Source organism: Mustela lutreola, chromosome 6 (assembly GCF_030435805.1).
Source record: "Mustela lutreola isolate mMusLut2 chromosome 6, mMusLut2.pri, whole genome shotgun sequence".
Classification (NCBI taxonomy): domain Eukaryota; kingdom Metazoa; phylum Chordata; class Mammalia; order Carnivora; family Mustelidae; genus Mustela; species Mustela lutreola.
The window spans coordinates 90,368,705-90,386,685 of NC_081295.1; the positions used below are offsets into that span (position 1 = coordinate 90,368,705).

The 17,981-nt window shown below is 48.8% G+C and overlaps 1 protein-coding gene across 3 annotated transcripts in view; it reads left to right on the plus strand.

Annotated features, from left to right (window-relative positions):
• CUL9 (cullin 9) overlaps nt 1-17,981 on the plus strand; it is a 37,249-nt gene that overhangs the window by 8,335 nt on the left and 10,933 nt on the right. For 2 of the 3 annotated variants that reach the window (XR_009354709.1, XM_059178031.1), the window contains exons 9-27: nt 181-388; nt 1,427-1,623; nt 2,006-2,223; nt 2,909-3,158; nt 3,250-3,355; nt 3,916-4,143; nt 4,417-4,507; nt 4,628-4,799; nt 6,553-6,658; nt 6,997-7,092; nt 7,357-7,532; nt 7,999-8,132; nt 8,478-8,657; nt 8,843-8,952; nt 9,033-9,215; nt 9,355-9,515; nt 9,798-10,026; nt 10,121-10,310; nt 17,785-17,930. Coding sequence is in view for 2 of the 3 variants with exons in the window: in XM_059178031.1 (XP_059034014.1) it covers nt 181-388; nt 1,427-1,623; nt 2,006-2,223; nt 2,909-3,158; nt 3,250-3,355; nt 3,916-4,143; nt 4,417-4,507; nt 4,628-4,799; nt 6,553-6,658; nt 6,997-7,092; nt 7,357-7,532; nt 7,999-8,132; nt 8,478-8,657; nt 8,843-8,952; nt 9,033-9,215; nt 9,355-9,515; nt 9,798-10,026; nt 10,121-10,310; nt 17,785-17,930 (3,181 nt within the window). In the remaining variant the exon portion in view is untranslated. The remainder of the gene's footprint in view (nt 1-180; nt 389-1,426; nt 1,624-2,005; nt 2,224-2,908; nt 3,159-3,249; nt 3,356-3,915; nt 4,144-4,416; nt 4,508-4,627; nt 4,800-6,552; nt 6,659-6,996; nt 7,093-7,356; nt 7,533-7,998; nt 8,133-8,477; nt 8,658-8,842; nt 8,953-9,032; nt 9,216-9,354; nt 9,516-9,797; nt 10,027-10,120; nt 10,311-17,784; nt 17,931-17,981) is intronic. The other variant, XM_059178033.1, reaches the window with a different exon arrangement.

A 17,981-nucleotide genomic window follows, 5' to 3' on the forward strand; every position in this document is an offset into this window, starting at 1 on the left:
GCCAGAGTTTGGGACCACATTGCCCCACAGCCTCCTTCACATGGTGAGGAGTCAGAGGCAGTCAGTTAGCCTGGAGAGGAAAGGGCCCGAGGAGAAGAGCAGGCTGGAGAGGGGTGGAGAGGACTGTGCAGGGAGTCAGATGTGACTTTTGGGATGGGGAACTCCAATGTCTCTTCTAAGAGAGAAGCTTGTGAAGACGCTGGTGGAGCTACTGACCAACCAGGTGGGAGAGAAGATGGTGGTAGTGCTGGCCCTGCGCCTCCTCTACCTGCTCATGACCAAGCACGAGTGGCGCCCACTGTTTGCCAGGGAGGGCGGCATCTATGCTGTGCTGGTTTGCATGCAAGAATATAAGACTTCTGTCCTGGTGCAGCAGGCTGGGCTGGCGGTGAGTGGACTGGGCTTGGCGGGAGAGAGTGATGGGCGAGAGGGACAGGTTGTTGGTGGGCGGGTGGGGGGGGCGGTCCTGGGTGGCTCAGTTGGTTGGGCGTCTGCTTTTGGCTCAGGTCCTGATCCCAGGGTCCTGGAATCGAGCCCCAAGTCGGGCTCCTCCCTGCTCAGCGGGAAGTCTGCCTCTTTGCCTGCTTCTTTTTCTGCTTGTGCTTTTTCTGTCATAAATAAAAATCTTAAAAAAAAAAAAAAGAGAAGTAGGGAGGTGCTGTGATGATTTAGACCAGGAAAAACAGGGAAGAGACCTGGGGATGAGAGATGCAGGGGGTGTGTTGAAGGTTCCAGCTGTTCAGTCTTGGAGACTGAGTGCATGTTTGGAAGGAAGGGAGAAACATACTTTTAAGAACGACTCTCAGGTTTAAAACGAGCAGCAGAGGGGAGGAGGAGGCCATTTACTCCATGCATGGGGGCATGTGGGAGGAGGAATAAGTATGGAGAGAAGATCCCGAGTTGAGTTTTTCGGTATGTTGAATTTCCTATGTCTTTTTAGTTACAGTGAAGTGTTTGGTTAGAGACTGATTTTCTGCATGCGATGAAGTAATTTTTCACACTTTGATCCGAATGGTACCCTTACGTAGAAAATATCCCCTTGCCTGATGTGGTGCTTTGCCCCCACCCCCAGGGCCCAGAAGATGGGGAAGGGGGGGGCCCATTTGGGGGAGCTCACAGAAGAATTGGTTTCCTGACTACTCCAGACACAAGTGCTGGCTGATAGGAGGTGTGGGCAGGATGTGCTCTGTATAGACCGGCGTCCCTGAGGGCGGGTAGGCTTTATCCAGATCGGTGCTGATGGTGGGTTTCGACAGTATAATGGCAACAGTGCAGACAGGTGCACAGGTCCCCTGAGAGCAGGCTAGTCCAGGGTGAGGTTGGGAGGCTCTTTCCTGTCAGGGGCCAGCTAGGTGCTCCTCATCTGAAGAGCAGCCAGGCTTTCATGCCCTGTCCACAGCTAACTGCTTCCACATCCCCATTGCAGGCACTGAAGATGCTGGCCATTGCCAGTTCCTCGGAGATCCCCACTTTTGTTTCTGGCCGAGATTCTATCCATCCTTTGTTTGATGCCCAGATGACCAGAGAGATCTTCGCCAGCATTGACTCAGCCACCCGCCCAGGCTCTGAGAGCCTGCTCCTTACTGTCCCTGCAGCCGTGATCCTGATGCTGAACACAGAGGGGTCAGGGCTTCACCCTCCAAACTCCCGCTAAGCCCCAGGCCCCTCTGCTACCCCGCCCACATCTCACGGGCTTCACAGAAATTCCCTTTATGTTGTTACATCTGGATGAAGTGGTGGTGGCCCCCTCTGACTGTTGTTGGAAGAGGGACCAAGTGAAGGGGAGGAGAGAGAGCCCCAGAGAGAGCAGGGCATGCTGACCTTCCTTCCTGGGGTTGGGAGGAGTGACCTGAGGTCAGGGAACCGGATGTCCTGGCCTCAGAGGGAGCCCTGGAGCCCCTCTCCTCCCTCCCCAGCCACAGTCTCTTCCCCTTTGTGCTATCTTTCTGCTCACTTTCTGTTTACTCCCTTTCCATTTCTCCCTGGGTTGCTTCCCTCCTCCCAGGTGCTCCTCTGCAGTGAGAAACGGTCTGCTCCTGCTCAACCTGCTTCTGTGCAACCACCATACTCTGGGGGACCAGATCATAACCCGAGAGCTGAGAGACACCTTGTTCAGGCACTCTGGGATAGCACCAGGGACCGAGCCCATGCCTACCACACGCACCATCCTCATGATGCTTCTCAATCGCTACTCAGAGCCACCAGGCAGTCCTGAGCGCACAGGTACCATTGTGGGGGGGTCAATTCTTCGAGGAACCAGGCGGTGCCAGCCTGTGGCCAGGAGGGCTAAGGCTTATGTACTAGCCCCTTCCTGGAAAGATGCGATGAACCTCCAGGAAATGAATCAGGGTTCTGGCGCTCAAGTTAAATCTTAAGTAGAACTTCCTGGCCAAAAGGAGGAGATTCTAGAATAGGTAAGGAAAATTATGTGTCTAAAGCCAGCATGCAGGGTGCCTGGCTGGCACAGTCAGTAGACCCGGTGACTCTTGATCTTGGAGTTGTAAGTTCCAGCCCCACGTTGGGTGTAGAAATTACTTAAAAATCAAATCTGTGATGCCACCAGCCTAGATAGTAGGGGGATGTGATTATAACACCTTATACTTACTGGCTGATGTAACAGCATAGCTACTATTTAATAATAACAGGTCATTGTATGACTGTATGAGTTTAAAAATGTCTTGGGTTGAATGTGACAGTGTTCGCCATACTCAGCTTTTTCCCAGATGGCACCTAGCTATAGATCTGGGCCCAGAGAAGAAAATCCCCCACAGTTTGGTACGAACTACACACATCCTCCTGACAGGAGGAAAACTGAAGGGTGATTTTTTGGACCTGCCTAGTTCTCGGTTTGACCAATTTGCATGCCTCCTTTTCATGCTCGTTTTTTTTCCTCGCATGTGCCGGGCAGCAGCACTGGAAACCCCTGGTGCCCAGGGCCAGGATGGGTCCCCTGAGCGCCTGATCCGATCCCTGGTGGGAGGCCCATCGGCAGAGCTCTTGCTGGGCTTGGAGCGGGTGCTGTGCCGCGAGGGTGGCCCAGGGGGTGCCGTGAGGCCCCTCCTCAAGCGCCTCCAGCAGGAGACCCAGCCCTTCCTCCTGTTGCTGAGGACTCTGGACGCCCCGGGGCCCAACAAAACTCTGCTGCTGACCGCACTGAGGTGAGAGGGGGCCTTTTGGGGCACCCATGCATCAGAGGTGGGGGGAGCCGACAGACCGCAGGGACTTTGCTTGTTTCTCTCCCCTCACCAGGATCATGACCCGGCTGCTAGATCACCCTGAGGCAATGGTCCTCCCCTGGCACGAGGTCTTGGAGCCCTGCCTCAACTGTCTCAGTGGCCCTAGCAGTGACTCTGAGGTACCAGAGCCCTGGTGAGGGTGAGGGAGGGAAAGGTAGCTTCTGGGGCACCAGCTACCTTTTGAGGCTTTGGATGGTCAAGTGCAGCCTTTCTAGGTGGGTCTGAACAGGGAGAGGGGCGGAGAGGAAGGACTGTCCTCTAAGGGTTCTCAGAACTGGGGCCTTTGAAGTATAAACCTTTTGGGTGCAGCTGGATTTTAGATTCTGGGTTTAGGAGAAGCCCACACTCACCAGTCCAAATGTTTCTCCACACTTCTGGGTTTGTGCGTTGTGGACCGAGGCTCAGGCACCGAGGTGGCTTGTTGAGAGAGCTTCGGCCCGGCAGGAAGAAGCGTTGGAAGCTGTGCCCAGGCTCTGCCAGCTCGGGGGGTCCCAGCACCCTACTGCTCTGTCCCAACCTTCTTGGTTACTCTCCTTTCCCTGTGCTTTCAACTTTCTCCCAAATCTCATCCATCATGTTCTCTTTTCTAAAGCCCCCCGTGCCCCCCCCCCCCCCCCCCGTCCCTTCCGGGGCCCACCCTTTGTTTCCCATATGTTAATCCCTGTGGCTCTGGGCTCAGATCGTCCAGGAGCTGCTCTGCTTTCTGCATCGCCTGGCCTCAATGCATAAGGACTACGCTGTGGTTCTCTGCTGCCTGGGAGCCAAGGAGGCCCTCTCCAAAGTCCTGGACAAGCACTCGGCTCAGCTGCTGCTGGCCTGTGAGCTCCGGGACCTGGTGACAGAATGTGAGAAACATGCCCAGCTCTATAGCAACCTCACCTCCAGCATCCTGGCTGGCTGCATTCAGGTGAGGAGACTCTGGGGACCAGAGCTGAGGGAGAACATAAGCCAGAAGGAGGGGAAGGGGATTCATTGTGGGTCCCTGTTTGGCACAAGTGGCGGCAAATCTGGGCACGTGTTTCTCAGCTGTTACCCAACGATCGTCCTGTTCTGCCCAAATGTATGAAGAAGAGGGTTGAGTGTTTTTTGCCCCTTGGCTTGTTCTCCATACATGTTTCTCTGTGTTCTTCATATTCTTCCCTCCTCCCCGTGCCCCTTCTCTCTGCTCTTCTGGCTGCAGATGGTGCTGGGCCAGATCGAAGACCACAGACGGACCCATCAACCCATCAACATCCCATTCTTTGACGTGTTCCTCAGGCATCTCTGCCAGGGTCTGTGCCCCCATCTGCTTTCTCCTGGCCTGCACCCCAGTATTTGTTCTCCCCGTCCCTTGCCTATCTTCCCTCTCAACTAACCAGGCTGTGACAGCCACCCCTGCCCCCCACCCCCAGGCTCCAGTGTGGAGGTGAAGGAGGACAAGTGCTGGGAGAAGGTAGAGGTGTCCTCCAACCCTCACCGGGCCAGCAAGCTGACGGACCGCAACCCCAAGACCTACTGGGAGTCCAATGGTAGTACCGGCTCCCACTACATCACCTTGCACATGCACCGGGGCGTTCTTGTCAGGTAGGGACATGCCCACACACACTGCTTGCACACACACGTATGCGTGGATATTTTGAGACACCCCAGTATACCTTCTCCAAGCGCCCATATACATGACTCCTCCTGCCAGGAACAGATGTCACTGCCCTGTGCCTGGTGTTGAGGGATATTGAGAATTTTCCTATTTACTGTTTCCATGGGTACTTGTTTAATGTATACTCTGTGTCAGGCACTAGGCCAGTCTGGGGCTCTGAGCACAGTAAGATATGGTACCCATCTTCAGGGAACTCTTGGTCTTGTAGGGGAGCTAGCTGGAAAATCAGTTAAGAGTAAGAAAAAATAACAAAGACCCTGAGGTGAGAGAAGGCTTCCATAAGGAGGGGTTAAATGAACTGAGCTTTGAAACAAGCTATATAAAGATGTATAAAGAGAGGACATTGGCTAGTCCAGGCAGAGGGACAGCATATGTGCAAAATGGAAGTAAGAAGCACAACGACATGTTTGGGGGAAGTTTAAGTGACTGTGTTTGGCTGGAATGTAGGGTGTATGTCATGAAATGGCAGGAGACAAAGCCAGAAAACTAGGCAGAGCCAGATCACAGAGAGTTTTGTGAGCTAAGAAGTTTGAGCTTTGTTCTGAAACTGGGGGAGCCACTGAAGGATTTAAAGAAGAGAAGACTCCCTGCCTGCCTTTCTGCCTACTCGTGATCTGTCTGTCAAATAAATAAATAAAATCTTTAAAAAAAAAAAAAAAGATAAAGAAGAGAAGAGACAAAACTAGATTTAAAAAAAAAAAGATTTATTTATTTATTTATTTGACAGACAGAGATCACAAGTAGGCAGAGAGGCAGGCAGGGTGGGGGGTGGGGATGCACGCTCCCTGCTGAGCAGGACCCTGGGATCATGACCTGAGCTGAAGGCAGAGGCTTAACCCACTGAGCCACTCAGGCACCCCTAGATTTTTTTATTAGTAGTATTTAGAAAAGTCACCCTTGGGGCACCTGGGTGACTCAGTCGGTTCAATGTCTGCCTTCAGCTCAGATCATGGTCCCAGAGTCCTGGGATTAAGCCCTGCGTTGGGCTTTCTGCCTGGTGAGGAGTCTGCTTCTCCCTCTGCCTCTCCTCCTGCTTGTGTTCTCTTTGTCAAATAAATAAGTAAAAGATGTAAAAAAAATAAAGAGAAGTCACCCTAGCAATTATGGGAGTTTGGGTTGGAGAGCTGGAAGGTTTATGTGTGGTCTCATTGAGTAATGAATGTCTTCGGTTAGGCAGAGGGAACGAGCATTGCGACAGGGTGGCGGACTGACAGATCTCAAGGGCCAGAGTCTCCCAGATGAGCCATTGACAGGAAAGCTGTGAATGGGGGAAGTCACAGTGACAGAGCGCTCTAGGGAGATGGCAGTTTTCTTCCCGAGAGGCATGTAGGAAGAGGGACAGGCTTCTGTGGACGGATTGATGGTTCCATTTACACCTGTTGACTTTGAGGGGCCTGTGGAGTCTGACATGGACGTGTGTGTTGGGTACATAGTGTGAGAGCTGAGAGGAGCTGTCTAGGGTAGAGGTGTGGATTTGGAGTCATAGGGATATTAGTTTTGGGTTGAAACTATGGTTTTAAATAGTCATGTTAAGGGAAGGTAAGAGGAGAGCAGAGGCTTTGGGAAGACTGACACTTAAGGAGGCAGCAGAAGGACAGGAGTCTGAGAAGGAAGTGGTGGGTTGAAGTCATTTCGAAAAGCAGGGCTCCAGTTTTAACGGACTGTTTTCTCCTCTCCCAGGCAGCTGACTTTACTCGTGGCCAGTGAGGACTCAAGCTACATGCCGGCCAGGGTGGTGGTGTTTGGAGGCGATAGTGCCAGCTCCATCAGCACTGAGCTCAACACGGTGGGGACCCTGGTGCCCCCCACCTTGATCTTGCTCCCCATCCTTCTGTCCCCAGACCTCTTTGGAAGAGAATCCCTGGAGGATTCCCACGTTCTTTCTCCCAGGAAGGCTTTGCCTCCTAAGCAGTGAGAGCAGGGTTCATGAAGGGGAGGGGAATACAGTTGACAAGTGTGTGTGACAAGTGCTTGTGCTTGGCAGCAAGCTGGTTAGGGGACCAAGCAGACTGGCACGGGTTTGTGAGCTCAATGCATGAGTAAAGCGCACACACCATCACAGTAGTCCCTCCAACCCCACTGCCGGAGATGGACAGTCCTTTCTCCTTTTCCCCTCCCCATCAGGTCAATGTGATGCCTTCTGCCAGCCGGGTGGTCCTCCTGGAGAACCTGAATCGCTTCTGGCCTATCATCCAGATCCGCATAAAGCGCTGCCAGCAGGTGGGGTGAGGGAGGAGGCTGGGCTGGGGACCATGTTAGCACAGGGGTAGCACAGGGTGTTCACAGTGATTGCGTCCCCCAGCGTGCGGGGGGCCAGGCTCAGGCCACGCATCTGCTGGGGGATGGCTTGGGAGCCTTTTGAGTTCCAGAGATGTGGGAATGTCTCATGGGCCTCCAGGGAACTCAGGGCACGAGACCTGGCTTTCTTGTGGTAGCACTTGGTGGCTGGGTGGCTTAGGTGGTAGATGAGTCTGCATGTTACAGGGCGGCATCGACACCCGGGTTCGAGGTGTGGAGGTTCTGGGCCCCAAGCCCACTTTCTGGCCACTTTTCCGGGAGCAGCTGTGTCGCCGGACATGTCTCTTCTATACCATTCGGGCACAAGCCTGGAGCCGGGACATAGCAGAGGACCGCAAGCGCCTCCTCCAGCTCTGTCCCCGGTGGGTGGCGCAGGCAGGGGGCTGGGTTGGGGGGAAGAGAGGGTAATACACTGGGAGGACACTGTTAAGAAGGAGGTGGTGGGAGGGGTGCCTGGGTGGCTCAGTCGCATTGGACTCTTGGTTTTGCTTCAGGTCCTGAACTCACAGGCATAGGATTGAGCCCCACATTTGGCTGTGCATTCAGAATGGAGTCTGCTTCAGATTCTTTCTCCCTCTCTCTCCCACTCACTGTTTCTCTCAAATAAATAAATAAATCCTTTTCAAAAAAAGTAGGTGATGGGAGACTTCTGCAGGTAAAGCAGCAGCTAGGACATGAGGGAAAGGGAAACACACGTGGCAAGTGTGTGCTGGTGGCAGCAGGCTGGTTAGGGGACCGAGCCCAACAAGAGTGGGAGCTGACCACACTTGAGTAGAGGCCACAGAGAAACCTGTGCCTTAAACCCTTGACCATACTCCTTATCCCCAGACTTAACAGGGTTCTGCGCCACGAGCAGAATTTTGCTGATCGCTTCCTGCCTGATGACGAGGCCGCCCAAGCACTGGGCAAGACCTGCTGGGAGGCCCTGGTCAGCCCCCTGGTGCAGAACATCACCTCCCCCGGTAACCACCCCGACCCCTGGCCCCACTAACCAGCCCCTCATAATGATTCCCAGGGATCACCTGAGTTAACGCTCTTGGCTCTCTTGGTCCCTGTCTTTATCCGTGAAGGCCTGTCACCTCAGTGTTCCTCTCCTTCCTGCCCCAGGGACTGCTCCCTGAGACTCTGGTATTTGAATCTTCTCCTCCACCCCACCCCCACCTGCTTAGCACCCACCCAGACTCCAGCTGAAGTAAGCCCGGGCCCGGCTACCTCTGACTTTTTTGTGTAATTGGGCCTTCTCTCTCCTTTTCCTGGGCTCTGTCCCCCTATTTCCCAACACCTGTTTCTGACCTGTCTTCTTTTAGATACAGAGGGTGTGAGCTCCCTAGGCTGGCTGCTGGATCAGTACTTAGAGCAAAGGCAGAGCTCTCAGGACCCCCTGAGTCGAGCAGCACCCTTTGCCTCTCGAGTTCGTCGCCTTTGTCACTTGCTGGTACACGTGGAGCCCCCGCCCGAGCCTTCTCCTGAGCCATCCACTCGATCCAGTAAGTCTCAGCAATGGCCTTTCGAGCTAAGAAACTGGGCAGTGGTGGTGCCTGGCTCCTCCCCATCTTGGATCTTGCTCTCCCCGAGTGCTCTGCTCTGTGCCTTTCCAGGGGTCGGTACCCTAGACCCCTGATTCACTCCAGGGCTGAAACAGAGCCGCTTCTCTTGCCCTCTGTCTCCACAGTCAGCAAGAACAGTAAGACCTGGGACCGGAGCCCTGGGCCTTCAGCAGCCCTTCCCAGCAGCAGCCTGAGGAACATAACGCAGTGCTGGCTGAGCGTGGTGCAGGGACAGGTGAGAGCAAGGAAGCTGCGGTCCGAGACGGGGCCACAGCCAGCCTGCGGCATCTGCTGGTCCTTCTCCTCCCTTCTCAGGTCAGCAGGTTCCTGGCTGCAGCCTGGAGGGCCCCCGACTTCGTGCCTCGATACTGTAAGCTCTATGAGCATTTGCAGAGAGCAGGCTCAGAGCTCTTTGGGCCTCGGGCAGCCTTCACGGTGGCTCTGCGCAGTGGCTTCTCGGGCGCCTTGCTCCAGCAGTCCTTTCTCACCGCTGCCCACGTGAGTAACCCCAGCTTCCCAGTCGCCAGGTCAGCTGGTGCACGCTCGCCTCTTTCTCTGCCTCTCACTCCTCTCAGCACCCCCTCTCCTGCTCCATGCCCTCTTCATGCTTGGCCGGTGCCCTTTCCATTGCCCCCAGATAAGTGAGCAGTTTGCCAGGCACATCGACCAGCAGATCCAGGGCGGCCTGGTTGGCGGAGCCCCTGGAGTGGAAATGCTGGGGCGGCTTCAGCGGCACCTGGAGCCCATCATGGTCCTTTCTGGCCTGGAGCTGGCTACTACTTTTGAGCACTTCTACCAGTGAGTGCAGGTCTAAGAGGTAGGGGAGGAGAGGGGTAAAGTCTAGAGAGGGTGAAGATTTGAGGCTTGGTGGGAAGAGGTGGGAGGAGGCAGTGGAGAGAAGAAATTAAGATACAGAGATGGGTGGGACAGGGTGGAAAGGAAGCAGGGAGTGAGGGGGGAGGCAGGGTCTGTGACCCAGGCCTGCTGCAACAGAGGAACCTACGTTCTGGATGGGGTGGCAGGACCCCTGGCCTAGTGAGCGGCTGCACTGAGGCTCGGCCCACTCTGCATGTGCTGCAGGCACTACATGGCCGACCGTCTCCTCAGCGTGGGCTCGAGCTGGCTGGAGGGGGCCGTGCTGGAGCAGATTGGCCTCTGCTTCCCCAACCGCCTCCCCCAGCAGATGCTACGCAGCCTGAGCACGTCCGAGGAGCTGCAGTGCCAGTTCCACCTCTTCCAGCTCCAGCGGCTCGATCAGCAGCTCTTGGAGCAGGAGAATGAGGAGGAACAGGGCCTGGAAGAAGAGGAGGTAAGAGCAAGGGAAACGAGTGGGAGAATAGGAGAGCAAAAAACTAGACCAAAGAAGGGAGCCCAAGAGCCCTTGAAATCCTTCTGTCTCTCAGGAGGAAGCAGAGGAAGAGGAGGCTGAGAAAGAACTATTTATCGAAGATTCAAGTCCAACAGTTTCCATACTGGTCCTGTCACCACGCTGCTGGCCGGTCTCCCCATTCTGCTACCTGTACCATCCCAGAAAGTGCCTTCCCACTGAATTCTGTGATGCCCTTGACCGCTTCTCCAATTTCTACAGCCAGAGTGAGGAGATAGGGACAGGCAATTGGGGTGAGATTTGGGGTGGCAGGAGAGAAAGAGGAGAGGAGCTGTGGACAGGAGTATGTAGGTATGAAGAAAAGTGGTCTCTTGAGACAGCCGTCTCCTAGGAAAGGGGGAGAAGGTGGGTTAGATCTTTCTTAGTGTCTCTCATCATTGCCTACACTTTTGTATGAATTTGTTCCATTTTTCTTTTCCTAACTTCAAGTTGCATGCTTACTTAATTTTTATCCTTTGAGTCTTCTTTCCAAGTAAAAATGTTTAAGGCTATTCATTTTCTTCTCAACATTGCTTTAGCTGCATTCAGTTTCAATTTGTTTTGTTTTGTTTAGATTTGTTTTTCTTGTGGAATAGTTTTCAGTAAAGTACACGAGTCTTCATTATGACTTAATGAATTTTATATACACATATACTCCCATAACCACCCCCAGAGCATTTCCAGCACCCCAGAAGACGTCCTGCTTCATGTCCCTTTATAGTTAGTATGTTCTTCCAAGAGAAACCATTCTTCTTCCTTTTATCACCAAGGATTCTTGCCTGTATTTGAACATCATATGAACAGAATAATAAGGTGTATATTCTGCTGTGTCCAGTTTCTTCCAGTGGGTGTAATGTCTGTGGGCGCTATCCAGGTTGTTGTATCATTACTCTGTTTTTTTGTATTGTGGATTCCTTTCCATTGTATGAATATATTTACCCTTTCTGCTGTTGATGGACATTTGGGATGTTGCCTAAGTTTTTATTATGCTGTGTATGAGTATTTAGTATTTTTTTTTGGTTCTACTTTGATCTGTTACTTTTTTAGAAGTATATTTTCAAATTCCCAAGTCAGTTTTTCTTCGTTTTGTTGTCTTTTTGTTTTAGATTTCAACCCTTGTTCCATTGTGGCTAAAGAACATGGTTTCTTTTATTCTGAATCTTTGCAGTGTCTTGAGACTTCCTTTATGGCCTAGCAGAAGGTCAGATATTCTAAGTGTTCCGTGTGTGATTAGGAAGAATGTGTATTCTTCAGCTGCCAGTTAAAGGCTTCTACACATTCCACCATACTGACTTTGTTCATTGTATTTTTCAAATCTGCTGTCACCTTACTCATTTTTGTCTGCTTGATCGATTACTGGGAGAGGTGTATTAAAATCTGTCATTATGGTAGTGAATTTTTATTTTTTATTTTTTTTGAAGATTTTATTTATTAGTTGAGAGAGAGAGAGCATGGGGGAGGGGTCTGAGGGAGAAGCCGACTCCCTGCGGAGCAGGGAGCCTGATGCTGGACTCGATCCTAGGACTCCAGGATCATGACCTGAGCCAAAGGCAGTTGCTTAACCAACTGAGCCACTCAGGTGCCCCAATAGTGCATTTTTAAACTTTTTTTTTTAAAGATTTTATTTATTTATTTGACAGACAGAGATCACAAATAGGCAGAGAGGCAGGCAGAGAGAGAGAGGAGGAAGCAGGCTCCCTGCTGAGCAGAGAGCCCGATGTGGGGCTCGATCCCAGGACCCTGGGATCATGACCTGAGCTGAAGGCAGAGGCTTTAACCCACTGAGCCACCCAGGTGCCCCGCATTTTTAAACTTTTTATCAGGTCAGCTTTGCTTTATATAATTTTTGACTATGTTATTAGATAAAGGTTTAGGAGTGCCTGGTGGGTGGCTCAGTTGGTTAAAGGTCCAAACTCTTGATTTTTGGCTTAGATCATGTTCTCAGGGTCATGAGATCAAGCCATTCCTTGGGCTCTGTGCTTGGCACAGAGTCTGCTTAAGATTCTCTCTCTCCCTCTGCCCTTCATCCCCTGCTCTCTCTCTCTCTAAAAATTAAAGTTTAGATAGAGGCGCCTGGATAGCTCAGTAAGTTAGGCATCCAACTCTTGATTTTGGCTTAAGTCATGATCTTGGGGTCATGGGATCAAGCCCTGTGTTGGGCTTCGTGCTCATGGGGCAGTCTGCTTGTCCCTCTCCTTCTGCTCCCCCCCCCCACTCTCTCTCTCTCAAGTAAATAAAATCTTTTTAAGAAATAAAATAAAGTTTAAAGTCATTTAACAGTGCTGTCCAGTAGAACTTTCTACAGTGATGGGAAAGTTATTTTCTGCACTCTTCAGTTATGATGGCCATTTGTAGCTATTGAAATGTGACTAGTTTGGCTGAGGAATTGAGTGTTTAATTTTATTTACTTTAACCCGTTTAAATAGCCACATGTGACTACCATAATGGACTATGCAGGTTTAAAAGCTTTTTTTTATTATTATTATTAAAGATTTTATTTATTTATTTGACAGAGATCACAAGTAGGCAGAAAGGCAGGCGGGGGGGGGGGCATGTGGGAAGCAGGCTCCCCTCTGAGCAGAGAGCCCCATGCGGGTCTCCATCCCAGGACCCTGGGATCACATCCCAAGCTGAAGGCAGAGGCTTTAACCCACTGAGCCACCCAGGTGCTCCTGCAGGTTTAAAATCTTAAGTTAATTAAACTTTATTATTATGAAATGACCTTCTTTCTTTCTAGCAAAGGTTTTCCTCTCAAAGTCTATTTTTATCTAGTGTTAATAATATACCAGCTTTCTTTGGTTAGGGTTTTTCCAGAATATCTTTCTATTCTTTTACCATGTCAGGGGAGAATGGTAATTATGTTTCTTTTATGTGGTGAAAGATGAATAACATAAAATTTGCCATTTGAACCAATTTTTAAAGGTTTTATTTTTAAGTAATCTCTACGCCCAGTGTGGAACTTGAGTTCAAGAGTCATATGCTCCACTGGCTGAGCCTGCCAGGTGCTCCCTCCATTTTAACCATTTTAGGTGAACAATTCAGTTATTCTTTTACATAAAATTTTTAATTTGGAAATAATTTCAAATTTACAGAAAAATGGTAAGAATAATACAAAGAATACTCACTCTTTTTTTAAAAAAAAATAAGACTTTATTTGAGAGAGAGAGAGAGAGAGCATGAGATGGGTGGGGGCAGAGGGAGGTAGAGGGAGAGGGAGGAGCTGACGGCCGGCTGAGCAGGGAGCCTGAGATGGTGACCTGAGCCGAAGGCAGACACTTAATTGACTGAGCCACCCGTCACGTGAGAACACTCACATACTCTTTATCCAAGTTTACCTTTTGCTAACATTTTGCCCCATTTGCTTTTATCATTTGCTCTTTGTGTGTATATACATTTGTAAAATGTGTATTTACACACACACACAAACACACACACATTTTCTCCCCAAACCATTGACAGTAAATTGCATATATACTGGCCCTTTGCCTCTAAATACTTGAATAAAGATTTTCTAAGAATCATGGTGCTCTCTTACATAATAGTTAACTTCTCAGTTTCAAAAATTTAAAATTTAACATTGCATCCAGTCTGGAACTTTAGTGTTTGTAACATGAAACAATACCTTAGCAATTTTTTTTTTTTTTTTTTTTTTTTTTGGTATTTTACAACATTGACACCCTTGGAAGTGTAGCCATTTAAATTTTTCTAAATTTTTTTTTAAATTTTTTTTTTTTAAGATTTTGTTTACTTATTTGACAGACAGAGATCACAAGTAGGCAGAGAGGCAGGCAGAGAGGAGGAAGCAGGCTCCCTGCTGAGCAGAGAGCCTGATGCAGGGCTCGATCCCAGGACCCTGAGATCATGACCTGAGCCGAAGGCAGAGGCTTTAACCCACTGAGCCACCCAGGCACTCCTCTAAATGTTTTTCATTTTAAATTTGTATATTTCCTCATAATTAGATCAGGTGATGCATTCCAGGCCAGAATCCTAAGTAAGTGACATTATGTCTTCTATGTGTTTCATTTGGAAGCATGCAATTTCCATCTGCTGCTTTTTGTAATGTGAATTTGACAACCTGATCAAGAGGTGGGTTGACTCCCCACTGTATAGTTAATATTTTCCCCTTGCCACTACTAATAAGCTATCTGTTGGCGAGATACTTCCAAAACCATGGCTATATTCTGCACTCATCAGAATACCTCCCAGTATCATTTACTTTTAAGTTTGCCATAATCTTATTTTAGGCAGGTGTCTTGTAAATACCTAGAATTTGTTTTTTACTCAACACTCTCTCCTTTGAGCTGTCAATTTTAGTCTGTTTATAATTTTTATGAGTAATGATATATTTGGCTTCTATTGCTAAGCTCATACATTTTATTTATTTTTATTTTTTTAAAATAAAAAATAAGATCTTTTTAAAAGATCTTATTTATCTATTTGACACAGGGAGAGAGAGATCACAAATAGGCAGAGAGACAGGCAGAGAGAGGAGGGGAAGCAGGCTCCCTGCTGAGGACCCTGGGATCTTGACCTGAGCTGAAGGCAGAGGCCCAACCAACCCACTGAGCCACCCAGGCGCCTCTAAGCTCTTACATTTTAGTTTACCTTTCTTATAATTTTAAATTATAGATATTTTATATATACAAAAGAATATAGTTAAAAGAAGAATAATAAATTGAACACATTTATAGATACATTTCTACCTTGGATTTTTGTGCATTTTTAAAAATTCCTTTTTTTTTTTGGTCTCTACCAGTTTTGGAAGTCACACATTCTGTTTCTGTAGTTGATTACCCTTATGTTTGTAACCTGTATGTTTGACTTGGTAACATCACTCCCCAAACTTCCCAAGCAATAAAAGGACCATAGAAAATCGTTTTTTAAAGATTTAGTTATGGGGCGCCTGGGTGGCTCAGTGGGTTAAAGCCTCTGCCTTCGGCTCAGATCATGATCCCAGGGTCCTGGGATCAAGCCCCGCATTGGGCTCTTTGCTCAGTGCGGAGCCTGTTTCCCTTCCTCTCTCTCTGCCTGCCTCTCTGCCTACTTGTGATCTCTGTCAAATAAATAAATAAAATCCTAAAAATAAATAAATAATAAACTCCTCTTGCTAAAATAAATAAATAAATAAATAAAATAAAGATTTAGTTATTTGTTTGAGAGAGAGAGAGAATACAGAGGGAGAGTGAGAGTGAGAGGAAGAAGCAGACCCCCGCTGAGCAGAAAGCCAGATGTGGGATTTGATCCCAGCACCTTGGGATCATGCCCTGAGCCATAGGAAGATGTTTAACCAACTGAGCCACCCAGGCACCCCAGGGCCATAGAAAATCTTAACTGCAGCTCTCACTCCCAATCTTAATTGTTACTGTTTTTGATATTATAGGGCAATCTTTTTTTTTCCTACCTCCCAAAGAGTCATTATTATCACTGTCTTATTTGGTTGGTGTTTAGATTTGCTATTACACTAGTTGCTTCCATCACTAATCCTTTTGCATCTTGATCCTTCTGAGTTCTGTCTCCTTCCCTAAGTATATCCTTTTCTTTTTAAATTTTCTTTTTATTTTTTAAAGATTTTATTTACTTATTTGTCAGAGAGAGAGAGAGTGTGCACAAGGCAGAGTGGCAGGCTGAGGCAGAGGGAGAAGCAGGCTCCCCACTGAGCAAGGAGTCTGATGCGGACTCGATCCTGGGACCCTAGGATCATGATCTGAGCTGAAGGCAGTGCTTAACCAACCGAGCCACCCAGACATCCCCCTCTAAGTATATCCTTTAGAAGTCTCTTCATTGAGGGAGTATTGGTGAAAATCTTTATCAGTTTTTTAGAATGGCTTACCTTCACCCTCATTAAAATTTTTTTTTTTATTATGGTAAATTTCAGACATACGCAAAAGTAGACAGAATGTGGGGCACTTGGGTAGCTCAGTCAACTGAGTATCTGTCTTCGGCTCAGGTCATGATCCCTGGGTTCTGGTGTCGAGCCCTCCATCGGGCTCCCTGCTCACTGGGAGTCTGTCTCTCCTTTTCCTTCTGTGTGTGCTCTCTCTCCCTCTCTCTCTCAAATAAATAAATAAATAGATAAATCCTTTTTAAAAAAGTAGACAGAATAAATTCCAGTGTACACGTGGGTCAATTCATGGCCAATCTCATTTTTTCTGTTCCCCCCACCCACTTTCCCCAGTTCTCAAATTTAAAAGGTTAAGGATTCTGTTTTTTTTTTTTTAAATATTTTATTTAACAGAGACAGAGATCACAAGTAGGCAGAGAGGCTGGAAGTTGGGGGCAAGCAGGCTTCCTGCTAAGCAGAGAGCCCGATGTGGGCCTCTATCCCAGGACCCTGAGATCGTGACCTGAGCCGAAGACAGAGGCTTAACCCACTGAGCCACCCAGGTGCCCCAAGGATTCTGTTTTTAAAAACAAGGGCACTGCAGTGATCAAACTTTGAGAAATTAATAACAGTTCCTAATATCAGACAGTAAAGTGTCCATATTTTTCCCCCTTTGCCTCAAGTTTTCAAAATTAGTTTTTTATTAATTGGGGATCTATACCAAGCCCACACCTTCATTTGATTGAGCTCTACCTTTCATCTCCAGTAATCTATAGATCCTGCCTTCCTTTTTTGCTCCCTTGCAATTGTCTATAGAGGAAACTAGATTGTTTGCCACACAGAGTCATCCACAGGGTGGATTTTGCTGACCATATCCACATGGTGTCCTCTGGCCTGTTCCTCTGTCTCTTTCATTTCTGGAAAACAGATATTTAGATATGGACGTGGATGCCAATTTGGGTGTGATTTCTGGGGCAAGAGCATTTCATAGGTGGTAGCGTGTCCTTCTACCTGTCTCTGGGATGTTTTAAGATTTATCAGTGAGTTTCAGTGTTGCAAGTCTGATCTGCACATTATGTATAGTTTCCTGTCAGCTTCTCACAAGGCGGTCACTTGTTGCCATTGTTCAGCTGTCATTTCATTAGGGTGTACGGATTGCACCATTCTGGTTTTGTCGTATTAGGTTAAACGTTTTCTCTCAACTTTCTGGTTACCCTGAAGTATGGTTTATATAGGAAAGGCTTGATTCTCTTCTCCTCCCCCTTACTCTGAACCGGTTTTCAAAATAATGTGTTGGTTCCTCTAGCATCCTCCGAAGAGATAGCCAGTGTGATTTAAAAAAAAAAAATGTCATGATGAACTCATGAATTTTAAAATATTTCATATGTTTCAATCCAGCACAGGTGTTATTTTCTTGATGCTCACACTGCCCCATCTTTGGCCAGAAAGCACCTCTCAGACTCGCTCTTTTTTTACTGTCTGGCTTTGACAGCATCCTTGCTTTCTAGTAAGAGTGGATATCCAGGCTCATCTTGCCTGAGCTGTAACAGCAGGAGGAAGAGACGCAGCCTAGTGGGTCTTTATAAACTGTCAGCTCCTTGAGGGCAAAACCCAGGTCTCTTCTCTCTGGTGTTTCTTTCGTGGAGCCTGCCTGGTGTGGGGCGAAGCACAGGGTGGGCTCCCAGATTACATGTGGCTCGCCAGGGAGGCAGGCACAGAGGAGTCTGAGCTCTGGAAGCTTGACAGGTTACTTCTGTTGGGGGCCCTCCTCCCCACAGAGATCAGCAGGAGCGAAGCTTGACTAATGGTACACCCTGGCCTCAGCCTCTAATCCCCTCGTTTCCCCTGCTCTTTGTCTCTACTCTTCCATGCTTTCCCAGGTCAGAATCATCCAGTCCTGGACATGGGACCACATCGGCGGCTGCAGTGGACGTGGCTGGGGAGGGCCGAGCTGCAGTTTGGGGACCAGACCCTGCATGTGTCCACCGTGCAGATGTGGCTGCTGTTGTATTTCAATCAGACAGAGGTGCCTCAGCTTCTCAGCCTTTGTCTTCTCTTCCCCCTGTCTTCCACTGTT